General features: G+C 57.1%; 1 protein-coding gene across 1 annotated transcript in view; it reads right to left on the reverse strand.

Moving 5' to 3' along the window:
- The window catches only part of FOXO6 (forkhead box O6), a 42,100-nt gene extending 40,233 nt beyond the window's left edge, over nucleotides 1-1,867 (reverse strand). Inside the window, exon 1 of the mRNA XM_054292662.1 lies at nucleotides 1,413-1,867. Within this exon, the coding sequence (XP_054148637.1) occupies nucleotides 1,413-1,835 (423 nt within the window). The 5' untranslated portion in view covers nucleotides 1,836-1,867. The remainder of the gene's footprint in view (nucleotides 1-1,412) is intronic.
- Between the last annotated feature and the right edge of the window lie 11,376 nt (nucleotides 1,868-13,243).

The raw sequence follows: 13,243 nt of genomic DNA on the forward strand, positions 1-13,243 counted from the left end.
GTGCCAGGGCCACAGGCTGGTGTGGCAGCCCCGGAGCCCGGTAACACACTAATCACCCTGGAGGTGACAGGGCTTAGGGGAGGAACCGGCTCCTTTTTACTGACACCATCTGGACACAGCCGATCTCTTCCCCCTTTCAGTGCAGAGCCCAGCAGAGGGGCAGGGGTGACCCCAGACCCAGCACCGGATCCCCCCTCGCAGCATCAGAGCGGGGAACGCTGCCTGCGCCAGGGAATCCTAGCGAGCCCACAGTGCCAGGCGAGCGCAGAGCCGGGGAATGCCAGCCTGGAATGCCAGCCTGGAATGCCAGGCTGCCGCTGCCAGCCTGGCCCCCGGGGAGGGGGACGCGGCCGCGGGGAAGGCGGGGGCTGAGCCAGCGGGGACGCCCCGGGTGACAGCCAGGCTGGGGACAGCTGTTTGTTTGGGGACAGCTGTTTGGGGACAGCCCGCCCTCCGGCTGCCCTGCCGGCCACGCCACCGGCACGCCGGGACCCGGAGAGGGGCGGCCGTGGGGTTATCACCCGCTGTACCCCGGTTATCACCCACTGTACCGCGGTTATCACCCACTGTACCCCCATACTTGGGGTTATCACTCACTGCACCCCGGTTATCACCCGCTGTACCCCCGTATTTGCGGTTATCACCCACTGTACCCCCGTATTTGGGTTATCACCCGCTGTACCCCGGTTATCACCCACTGTACCCCCGTACTTGTGGTTATCACCCACTGTACACCGTATTTGGGGTTATCATCCACTGTACTCCCCTACTTGGGGTTATCACCCGCTGTACCCCGGTTATCAGCCACTGTACCCCGTACTTGGGGCTGTGTACCCACGTAATTGGGGGTACCACCCACCGTACCCCCGTTCTTGCGGCTATCGCCCACTGTACCCCCGTACCTGGGGCTGGCACCCACTGTACCCCCGTAATTCGGGTGATCACCCACTGTACCCCCGTGATCGGGGTTATCGCCCACTGTACCCCCGTTCTTGCGGCTATCACCCACTGTACCCCCGTAATTCGGGTGATCACCCACTGTACCCCCGCACCTGGGGCTGGCACTCGCTGTACCCAGTGCTGGCTCACCTGCGACCCCGCTGCCTGTCGCTGTCCCCCTCCCCAACCTGCCGGGGGACAGCGGCGCCGCTCCGACCCTCATCCCGGCTGACACCCGCGGGTGACACAGGGACAAGCTCACCCCGGCTCCAAAACACGACACCACGAAGCGCCAGCTCTCCCCAAACTTAACCGAGCCCTTATCTCGCCAACTGCGAGGACGGCGGGGATCCCCCCAAACCTCCCCGCCAGACCAAGCTCCGGCTGCCTCGGGAGAACCCTCCAAGCTCCGGGACACCGCTCCGGGAGAGAGGGCAAAGTTGCGCAGGGGATGGGGTCAGGGGGTCAGGTACCTTCCAGCCGGCCGAGCTGTTGCTGTCTCCTTTATCCTTAAAGTAGGGGACGTATCGCACCATCCAGTCGTAGATCTGCGAGAGGGTGAGGCGCTTCTCCGGCGAGCTCTCGATGGCTTTGGTGATGAGGTCGGCGTAGGAGAGGTTGCCCCAGGCGTTGCGCCGGGAGGTCTTGGCCTTGCGGAGCTGCCCCACATCCGCGCCGTGGGGCGGCGGGGGAGCGGCGGCCGCTCTGCGCTCCACCGGCGCCGCCGCGTTCTCCGCTCCGTCCCCGCCGGCCGCCAGCGCCGGGGTTCCCCCCGCGCCCCCATCTTCCTCCTCCAAGTCGGGGTGGGGGAGAGGCCAAGTGCAGGAGCGGGGACGGCTCTGCGGCTCGAAATCCGGGTCGATCTCCACCTGATGCGCCTGGAGCTTTTCTTCCATGGTCGCCTCCCCGCTGCCACCCCACAGCTCCCCCCGGAGTTACGGGCGGTTTCCACCCAAAAAAAAAAAATTTAAAAAAAACCTACCCAAACACACAACAAAAAACCCAAAATCTCGAGAGGGAGAGGAGTGCGAAGGCGGGCTCCCTGCCCGGCTGGAGGGAGAAGGGAAGGAGGAGGCGCTGGCTGCGCGGGTCCTGGCGGGGGGAGCCCCGAGTCCGGGGAGCCCCGGCTCCGGCGGCTTTAGGAGGCGGCTGTGCCCGGCGCCGCGCCGGGAGCGCCGAGCCGGGGCACACGCTGCATGCTCCTCGGCCGCCTCTCCAGTCCGGCCCGAAGCTGGCGGGTGTTTTTTGGTTCGGATTTGGTTTTGGTTTGGTTTTTAGCAGCCGCGGAGCTCCGGAGCGGTTCCCGGCTCAGTAGCCAGCGGGGCGGCTGCGGGCGGGCAGGGCGCGGGGGCGGCCGCATCCATCGGGCTGGCGGCGCGGTCAGGCAGCAACAGATGAACCGGAGCGAGCGGCGGCGGGCGGCATCCTCGGCCGGGGACCGGCGGGCGCCGGGGCCGGGCGGCGGGGCAGCTAAGCGGGGAGAAGCGGGACAGAGATAGTGGGGAGCCCTCGTTGCGGCGGGCGCAGTCTCCCGCGGGCGGCCCGGCGCTAGGTCCGGCGGCGCGGCGGAGCCATGCTGGCGGGCGGCACGCACCTGACAGCGCCGGCGAGGGCGGCGGCGGGCGGCTCCCGCCCCTACGCCCCCCCGCTCCGCTTCAGCGGCCGCGCACCTGCCCGCCGCCGCCGCCGCCGCCGCACTGCCGCCACGGCGCGGGCGGGCCACATGCTGGGGCGGCCGCGGCTCTCTCGCTCGTTCTCTCCTCGGCTCGCTCTCTCGCTCCCTCCTTCCCTCCCTCCGCCGTGCCCGTTCCCGAATGCGGGCGCCGCCGTGACACAGGGGGAGGGCCCGGAGGGGCGGGGGAAGGGCGGGGGAGGGGAGTGCCCCCGCGGCTGGCGGGGCAGCGGCGGGGCGGGACGGAGCGGAGCGGAGAGCCCCGGCGGAGAGCCCCGGCACCGCGCTGCCCCCGCCCGGCCCGGGCCGCGGCCCCACGTGCGCCCCGGGCGCCCCCCATTGTTGCCCCGGGCCGCCGCCGCCGCCTCATTGGCTGGAGGGGCTCGGCGGACACGCCCCCCCGCCCGCTGATTGGATGGGCGCCGGCGGGATGCTCCGCGCGCGGGGGGGATGAATGGGGGGAGAGGCCCCGCCCCTCTGGTGACGTCACTGGTGCCGGCTGCATCCGCGCGTCACCCCGGGCAACGCGGCCGCGCGGCGGGACACGCCCCTTTACTACGGGCCACGCCCCCGCCGCCTCGGCCACGCCCCCGCCGGGCGGTCGGGGAGACCCCGAGTGGGCCCCGCCCACCGCCGTGCAGCCCCGCCCCTCTAGGGGGACTCGCCCCCGCCTACGTTAGGGGCGATCCCGATCCCGACCCCAATCCCGATTCCATCGCGATCCCAATCCCGACCCCGATCCCAATCCTGACCCTGATCCCGATCCCAATCCCGATCCCAATCCCGATCCCAATCCCGACCCCGATCCCTACCCTGACCCCGATCCTGATCCCGATCCCGACCCCGATCCCGGTCTCCTCGGGCCTGTCCTCCCCGCAGCCCGCCGCCCATCAGCCGGTGCCTTCCCGGTGCTGTCCCCACCGCCATGCGGTGACCGAGGGACCGGACACCCCTGGCCCAGCACAGCGCTGTTTCCTCCAGCCGCACACAGCCCGGCACCCCCGAGGGTGCAGACCCCTCGTCGTGCACCCACCGGGGATACCCGCCTGACCCCCGCCCCCTGCATCCACCCCAGCATTCCCCTCCTCACCATCCCCTGGGGACACGCTGCACGCACTGGGGACAGAGCTGTCTGCGCTGTGTCCCCACCTCTGTCCCTTCCCCGCCACCTCCAGGACCCTCCTGCCTCCTGCTCTGCCCTGTCCCTGCCCAGCAGCCATTCCGGGGAACGCTGTCACTGCGTTCCCCGCATCCTCCTGCTCTTTGTCACCCCCGGTGCCACCAGTTGTTCCTGTGACAGCTCTTTCACGCCACAGTCACAGTGCAATCCTGTTCCTGCAGCCCCATTCCTGGCCCAAAGGGATGGCCTGAGGTTACCCAAGCAGCTCAAGGAGCTGATGCTTCCAGCCTGGAAGTGCTCGGCCTGACAGCTCTAATAATATAATAAAGTAGAATATAATCTAATAGATAGAATATAATGTAATAAATATAATACAATATACAGGCGGGACTTGACAAGTGCTCTGTTTCACAACCCGCAGTGACAGTGACAGCTCCAGCTGGCCCTGGGGGCACATCCCAGCAGCGGGGGACTTGGGGAGGGGGCTGTGTCCCCTGACCCCTGCCTGGCAGCTGGGGACCTGTGACCAAGCCCCTTCTGACAGCTCCTGGTGTCCCTGCCCCGGGGAGGCTCAGCCAGGCTGGCACCAGAGCAGCCCTCAGGACAGACCTGACCCCAAAATCCCCTGATCCCGAGTGCTGCCCTGCGCCTCCCTCCTCCCCAGAGCGTTTCTCCAGGGATCCATCCCAAATTTCCCTGGCTGTGCTTCACACACCCGTGACCTCCTTCCTGTGCCCCAGGGCGCCGTTCCCTCCTCTCTCTCCGCAGCCTTTTGCCCACTTGGAGCCGGGGATGTTTATTCCCTCAGTGTTGCCTTTCATAGTCAAAACCCTCCCACATTTCTCACTCTCTCCCGGCCTTGTTTTCCCAGCCCAGCAGAGCCGAGCAGAGGGTCCCAGCCTGCAGAGCCTTCCCGTGGCTGCCTCTCCCTCCCGGTGCTGCTCCATTCCTCCCCCTGCACTTTTCCTGCAGCAGGTGCCTCTCCCTGCCCTCACCCTCAGCCTCCTCAGCCCTTGGGGAGCTCCCTGCCCACGCTGCCAGCTCACCCTGGAGCTTCGGCAGCTCCCAAAGCTGCTCTGGCTCGCCTGCTGCCTCAGTTTCCCCACCTGCGCAGCCCCTCCAGGCAGGCATGGAGAGAGGGCAAGGAGAAAAAAAAATTAAAATTAGAATATGAAAACCTCCAAAAGGAGAGAGCAAAATGAGGTGAGAAGGAGGAAAGGGGATTCCTCACAGCCACACCAGCACTGCAGCACATCAGGGGGATGTGAGTGGGCTCCACCATCCCTGGTGGGGAGATCCCACTCCAGCCCCGTGGTGCTGAAGGGTCAGAGACCCCAGCCCAGCATCCAGAGGGACCCTGCCTGTGATGGGAAGGTTGGGGGGATCCCTCACACCAGGGGATCCCGGGGGTGTTGCACCTGTGGGGACAGGAGAGCCAGGGTGGCTCATCCAGGAGCGGTGTGGGGCTGGAGCAGAGGGGTTCCCCAAGGTGAAAGAAGGTGACAGGTTGGACAGCTTTGTGGCTCCTCTCAACCAAAGCTGCTCCCATCCCATCCCACCCCATCCCATCCAATCCCATCCCATCCCATCCCATCCCACCCCATCCCATCCCATCCCATCCCATCCCACCCCATCCCATCCCACCCCCGGCTTGCCCAAGGCTCATCCCTGACCTGCTCGCCCATCCCCGTGGATGCAGAGCAGCACATTCCTGGGTGCAGGTGTTCCCATTCCTGCGTGCAGGGCACACCCAGCTCTGGGATGCCCACAGGGGGGTGGTGAATCCTCTGCCCCCGGCAGAAACTCGGGGCTGGCTCAGCCTCCCCTTCCCAAACACCTGGATAATTATCCCTCACCCTCCTGGCAGCACCTCCATCAGCCATCCCCCACCTTGGAGCTGCAGCCCCAATGCTCAGCCAGCCCTCATGGGCACACACAGGCCAGGGGGCAGAGCTGGGGGGCACCAAGCTGTCACCTGTGTCCCCCACACCCCAGGGTTCCAGATGCCAGGTCCCCCTGGGGAAGCTGGGGCTCTGTGGGGTGACACCTGGAATTTCAGGGATCTGATCCCAACACAGTGCAGGAGGTGATGGGCAGTTGATGCTGCAGGGTCTGGGTGCACAATTCTCCAACGTTCTTGGGAATGGTCACCGTCCCACAAATCTCCAACATCCTTGGGAATGGTCACAGTCCCACAAATCTCCAACATCCTTGGGAATGGTCACAGTCCCACAAATCTCCAACGTCCTTGGAAATGGTCACAGACTGAGCCCCCCTGCCCCAGCACCTCTGGGCAGAGCCAAGCTTGGTGTCCTCACCTGCTGCTGGTGTCACCTCCCACCCCACCCCACCAGGCCAGCAGCATCTCCATCTCATTACCACAACATCCCATTAATCCCTTTCTCCTTGCCAGCCCCCAGACTGGCACCTGGGGGTTGTCCTGAAGCCCCCATGCCCTTCACTACCCAAGCAGCTCCCAAGAAGCAGCAGAGAACTTTTTGGGTTCCTGTTGGGAGGGGAAGAAGCACCAAGACAGCCCCAGCAGTTTGTGAGGTGCCTGCTCTGCTTTGGGAGGCAGAGCCACACATACAACACATCTTGTGAAATGAAAATTGCCCCAAATGTTGATTTTTATCGCTATAAAACATGAAGTAAAATGATGTGGACATGCAGCTCTCCAAGGTAAAAAAGAGAAATTTTAATTTCTGACTCCAACATTTATAGATTTCCAAAAGTGACAGTGGATTGGAGGGTGACAGTGCCACCCCTCCAATGACTCTGCACAAACCAACAGGCCATCAAATTTCTCCTCTTCCATAAAAGAACGCAAAACAATGAGTTATTTACATAAAGTGTGTGAGAAAGTTCATTACAAAAATGTGAGCAACAGAAGGTTTAGAAAAACTTAAAAAAACCAGGGTGACACTAATTTGGGCCATGGACATGCCACGTGTGACCCTCCCTCCTCAGGATGTGGTGGCACGAGGAGATCTCAGGCAGTGCCTATTAAAAAGCACGTTCATGGAACATAAAGTGGAAGTTAAGTGAAGGAAATGATAAAGTCAAAATGAAATATTTTTACTTTGCTGAAATGAACTTCGTGTTTTGACATGAGCGGAATAAACATTTTGACACTGCTGAAACAAGAAAGTCAAAGTGATTCTGTGAGGCTTCTTCCTGGGAAAATGGCAGCGAGATCGACAAGTTCCCAGGGAAAGATCTGATTCCAACAAACCCCTGATTTCTGATGGAAAATCACGCCAGGGAGTGCTTCACCCCTGTGCAGAGGACAGGATTCCAGGTGACACCTGCACCTGCCTCAGTCCCCAGAACAGTAGCAGGGAAGGCAATCTGCCTTTATTTTTGTTATTATTAAATTATTATTTTATTTTGATATTATTATATTATTAAAGGGAGGGATGGATGCACCTCAGGGCTGGATTCTCCACCATCACATGAGGACTGATGCTGAACCTTCAATCCATGCACAAGGCACAGGTGTCCAACAGCAGCAGGGTTTGTCCCCTCTTGGTGTCCCCCTCTTCAAGGTCACATCATATCAAACCAAGTGCATCTCAGTGGGATTAAACTTTCATACTCTTATTTGGGGAAATTTCAAGAAGTTTTTTGGATTTTTTTTTTAGTTTAAAACCCAAATAGTTGCATTTCAAATGGCTGGGGTTTTGCTGAAAACAGACAGATACTTTAAGAATAGTCTCATGTAGCTGATGGCTTCATTTTTCATGTGATACCATTTGGGTGGGGAATTGCTGATCATTCTTTGATAGAAAATTTCTGATAAACCTCTGGTGCTCACTCCAGGTATTGTATTTTGCTCCAGAACAGCATTTAGGGGGAAACCTGTTCTTTAAAAATAACAATGCCTAATAATAGTTTTGAATGCTAATTCTTGGCAGCAGTTCCATGTGATTAAACACACCTTTGCTGCGCAGAAAATGGTGCATGTCGTGCAACAAGTTCACTCACCCTCTAATGTCCCCTTCTGGCACAGCCACCCTGGCCAGGCACGAGGGCAGGGAACTCTGCAGCCCAGCTCACCATTCCCTGTCTGCATTCCAACAGGCTGCAGCATCTCCTCTGGGCTCAGTGCTCCAGATTGCAAGGCAAGATGTATTTATTACCATCTGCATGGCAGTTGGCTTTGTCAAATGGGCAGTTTGCCTTGTCTGTCTCTTTGAGTGACCACATTCACACCTCCCTCCAGGCAGACACCTGCTGATAACAGCTATTGAATGTCCCTGCATGGCTGATAAGAACTACAGCATCTCATTGGGAGATGGGAGCCCAGAGGGAGGAGCCAAGCATTCCTACCTGGATAGAATCTGGAGATTCTGGAACACCAGCACGGCTTCTGCACTGGATTGCCCAGAGGAACAGCAGCTGCCTCTGCCCCTGGATCTTCAGAGGAAGAGACTGCACCTTTCTCCAGGATCCCTGCTCCAGCAGAAGCAGCCCTGACACTGCAGGAGGGCTGAGCCACAATTCCAATGGCACTGCTGCCAACAGCCTGACCCACAGGGTGCCAGGTTGGGTTCTGACTCCTGCAGTGTTGGTTTAGTTCACTGCATTGTTTATTTTATCTTTTAAAGTTTTTTTTTTCCTTTTCCCTATTAAAGAACTGTTACTTCCTGCTCCCATATTTTTTGCCTGAGAGCCCCTTAATTTAAAATTTATAGCAATTCAGGAAGGGGGTTTACATTCTCCATTTCAGGGGAGGCTCCTGCCTTCCTCAGCAGACTCCTGGCTTTCCAAACCGAGGCACTCAGCATCACCCTGGCAGCTCACAAGCACTTGTCACAGTCCTGTCCCCCCAGGCAGAGCCCCCCAGTAACCAAGGGAGGACCCCTGGGCAAGAGACCTCAGGGGATATGGTTGATTCCTCTCATTGGTGTCCCACAGGTGAGAGCATGAGGCTCAGGTCACCAGCAAGGCCATGCCAATGCCTTTGGGAAGCATATATCAGCAGCTGAGCTCCTTCAGGACCCCCCTCCACTTCCCAGGTCAGTATGGAAGTGTTGTCTCATGTTCCTGGTGCTGCTGTCCTGGAGACAAAGCCCCCAGCATCATCCACCTCCCCCAGTGCCTCCCACTGACCAAGGAGAGGTGAATGGTGAGAGAACAGGAGTGCCTGGGGGAGGTGGTGCTGGGGAGGTTGGTGACAAAGAGCCCTCAGCCCCAGCACCCCTCCTGGCACTACAGCAGGGTCCCCAGCATCCCTTCAGGGTGGCATTCAGGTCAACCCTGAGTTTGGGGGATGGATCCCCCCAGGGTCCCCAGCATCCCTGCAGGTCAGCCCTGAGTTTGGGGGATGGATCCCTCAGGCACAGCTGCTGCAGTAGCTGCAGCCTCCCTTTGCATGTAGAGGCAGAGCCTCCTCTCCAGCCTGCATGCTAATGAAGCATCCTGGAATCCCTGCGTGGTCGCTTCCTAGTTAGGCTCATCTGCCTGAGTGAGCTGAAAACTGTTAAACACATTGAGTGTGTCAGACCAGATATTATCAGAAATAAGACTACCTTTCTCTGGCACCCACAGCTCCCAGACACACAGCAAAGAGATATTTAAATCTTTTCCAGCTGTCTCCTGTGCTTCCAGTGAGGCTCAGCTCTGACAGGTCTCTTAACCCCTTCCCTTCCCTTCCCTTCCCTTCCCTTCCCTTCCCTTCCCTTCCCTTCCCTTCCCTTCCCTTCCCGACTCTATTTTGGTTTTCTCTCTGCTCTCCTGGGCTCCAGAAGTCCCCACTGCCCTGGCTCCATTCCCTGCCATCCCCACCAGCACCAGAGGTTCTTCCAGCACCTTCCACCTCCACACCCATCCCAGCGGGGCACAGCACTGGCAGCCCCAGGTGCCCACACCCAGTCCCGTCCCCTCCAATTTGGGATCCCCCCCTGCTTACTCTGCCCTTCCCAATTCAATTACACCCCTGTGAAAAACGCAAATCACTTGTTTTTAAATTTTTAAAAGTTTAATTGTAATAAAATGGTTATAAAAATAGTAATATGAGTAATAATAATTTGAACAATTTGGATTAGGACAATGTGAGACAACAGAAACAAAGAGTTATGGACAGTCTGGGTACCTTTTCTGGGCAGCATAAACCCGAGAAAGGACACCTGTTAACAGAGAATTAACCCTTAAAAGCAATAACCTGTTGCATATTCATACACCTCATACATGATGCATAAATTCCATTCAAATACAGGATTCTATCTGGTCAGCATCAGCTTCTTCCTCTTAATCCTGATGGCGTCTCATGGCTGAGCAAGGTGGGAAGAAGTTCATTTATTCTGATAAGAGAACAATAAATTCTCTTTCCCTGAAAGATTTAGGTGTCCTGTGGCTGCTATCTTGGTGCGAGTCCTTTCTTTATAAAAAGTACCTTACATAGCATAATTTCTATTTCAACATTAAAATATATTATATTATATTATATTATATTATATTATATTATATTATATTATATTATATTATTATAATAAATATAAACTATATTTAACCCACTACTTAAGAGAATTAATACAGCATCACTTTCTAACACAACACATTCTGTCTGGTCAGTGTCAGCTTCTTCCTCTTAATCCTAACCAGCGTCTTCAGGGCTGAGCAAGGTGGGAAGAAGTTTGTTTCTTATGATAAGAGAGCAATAAATTCTCTTTCTCTGAAAGATTTAGGTGTCCTGTGGCTGCTATCTGATGTGAGTCCTTTCTTTAAATAAAATACCTTACATAGCATCATTTCTATTTTAACATTATAATATAATATAATATAATATAATATAATATAATATTATATTATATTATATTATATTATATTATATTATATTATATTATATTATTATATTATAGTTATAATATATAATATAATATATATAATATATAAATACATAAAAATATATGAAATAATATATATAAATATATGATTAATATATTTATTATATTAAATATAAAACTATATTTAACACACTACTTAAGCAAACGAACACAGCATCACTTTCTAACACAACACACATAGCATTCATTTGAATATTTGCAAAGAGCCAATGCTAAACCAGGCATTTTCCGACCCTGGAGCCTGCGGGCTGCCGGCCCTGCCCTCCCAGCCCAGCCCCAGCAGCTCCTCCCCGTCGTGGCCGCCTGCCCGGAGCTCAGCCCCGGCGCTTCCCGAGGCTGCCTGGAGCTGCAGCCAGCAGTGCAGCCCCGCTTGCACGGCCAGAGGGTTTGAGAGGGGCCATCTGGCCGGGCTCGGCGTCCAAGCACAAATTGCTGGATGATTTTGAAGGTCACTGAGCAGGGACTGGAGGCGCTTTCATATTTTCTCATATAAATCACAGAATTACAGAATGATGAGGTTGGAAATGACCTCTATGATCATCGAGTCCAACCCAGGCCCTAACACCTCAACTATAGCACCAAGTGCCATGCCCAGTCTGTTTTTAAACACATGCAGAGATGTAGGGGGATAGAATGTTAGAAAATAAAGGTAGTATAGAAAGTAATCTTACCCCTAAGGAGTTGCAGCTGAGCCAATTATTAGAGATTAGGAACAGGCCTGACTTTAGCAGGCCACAGGTGTAGCCAATGAGAAGAAGAGGGCTATAAAAGAGTTGGTTGGTTTGTGTTCCCAGCCCCTCACCAGCCTTGTTGGCTCCTCTGGATGTTCTCAAGCATCTCAATGTCCTTCCCAAACTGAGGGGCCAGAACTGTATACAGCACCCAAAATGTGGTCTTACCAGTGCCAAGCACAGGGGAAGATAAATAACAGCATTTCCAAGGGAGGGAGAAGGAGCACATGCTGGGAGGAAGGATCTGGAGGTTCATGTCATGCTCCCTGCCCAAGAGTTCCATGGCAGGGACACTGTGGCAGGGTCACCATTGCAGGAACTGGGGCTGCCTCTAGCTCAGCAAACAGAGCTGAGCCCCGTGCCCAGCCTGGTCCCCGCCCTGTGTCCTGTGCCCAGCCTGGTGCCAGCCCTGCTCCCTGTGCCCACCTGGGCACTCTCTGCCCCCATGCTGAGCCACTCCTTCCCCTCCTTTTCCCGGCTGGATGGGCAGCCTGTGCTGCTGGAGGTGTTTCTTGCTTCCACACTGCACACCTGGGCTGGAGGCTCAGCCGGGGAGCATCCCTCACCTGCCAAAGCCCCAGCCTGGGGTCAGGGATGCCCCTCCAGGGAGCTCCCTGCAGGGGTGAGAGGGAGGGAAGGCAGGTGCCCAGGGAGGGAGGGGAGATGCCCAGAGATGTGAGGTGTCCAGGGAAGGAGGTGAGTTTCCCAGGGAGGGAGGTGAAGTGCCCAGCGAGGGAGGAGAGGTGCCCAGGGGGGATGATGAGGTGCCCGGGGAGGGAGGAAGGTGCCCAGGGAGGGATGTAAGGTGCCCAGGGATGATGATGATGTGCCCAGGGAGGGAGGGGGATGCCCAGGGAGGGATGATGAGGTGCCCAGGGATGATGATGATTTGCTCAAGGAGGGAGGGGGATGCTCAGGGAGGATGATGAGGTACCCAAGGAGGGATGTGAGCTGCCCAGGGGTGCCCAGGGAGGATGATGATGATGTGCCCAGCGCTGGCACTGCCGGCCTGCCCGGAGCACGGGGAGCCGCAGGAGCAGCGGGGCTGGGCTGAGCTCAGCGCAGCCGGTGCCAGAGCCTGCCGGGAAGCTTTGGGCGGCTGCTCCCACCTCCGGAGCCTCGCCCCGCCGGGCAGGACACGCTCCCGCTCCATAGCTCCATCCCCCAGCAAAGGCACCAGCACAGGGCGCTGCGACAAGGGACAGGGAGGCCAAAAACTGCTCTCAGTGCTGTGGAAAATTACTGCTCCTTTTTTCTTAATAAGGGTGAGGTGGGCTTGTTTTTTTCCCTTGTTTGCGCAGGTATTTGTCAGAGGATATTTTTAACCGAGCTGCAGCCGAGCAGCGCGGGATGCGAGCTGTGCTCCAGCATTCCTGCGGCTCTCCCTGGCCAGCGGGGACCTGCAGCTGACCCGGCCGGACAGGGCGGCCAGCCCAGCCAGGACGTGCCGTTCCCGGCCCCTGCCCACGGGGAGGAGGAAACTCGGAGCTGTCCAAGCTGCTCGGCTCCCCGGAGCATCCTCCTCCTCCTCCCCGGGACATCCCCAGAGCCAGCCCGGCCCCCGCCCCGGCGCGGCTCAGAGCCGGAGCCCTGCTCAGCATCATCGGCTCCGCGCCTCTCACAGCTCTGCAAACAGCCCGGCCCTCGGTGCTGGTAAAAATAGGTTGGAAACTGTTGTGAAATAGTTGAGAGTTAAGCGTGTAGTGTTAGTTTGGTCGTTATATTGTAAAAGAAGTTAAAAGGGGAGTTTTAAGATATAAGGTACCCAACGTACCATAACATACCTCAGTAAAGTGCACCACGAGCCAGCCTGGGCAGAACTGTAATGGGCCAATCAAGGCCTAAAACAGGATCCAAAAAGAAACCAATCCAAAGGGAAAAAACAGGATAAAAAGGGGCCTCTGACCCCTGAATCTGTGCTGCTCCATCTGGG

This window comes from Melozone crissalis, unplaced genomic scaffold (genome assembly GCF_028551555.1).
Source record: "Melozone crissalis strain CALT ecotype California unplaced genomic scaffold, PUWL_Pcris_2 ptg000111l_1, whole genome shotgun sequence".
Classification (NCBI taxonomy): Eukaryota; Metazoa; Chordata; class Aves; order Passeriformes; family Passerellidae; genus Melozone; species Melozone crissalis.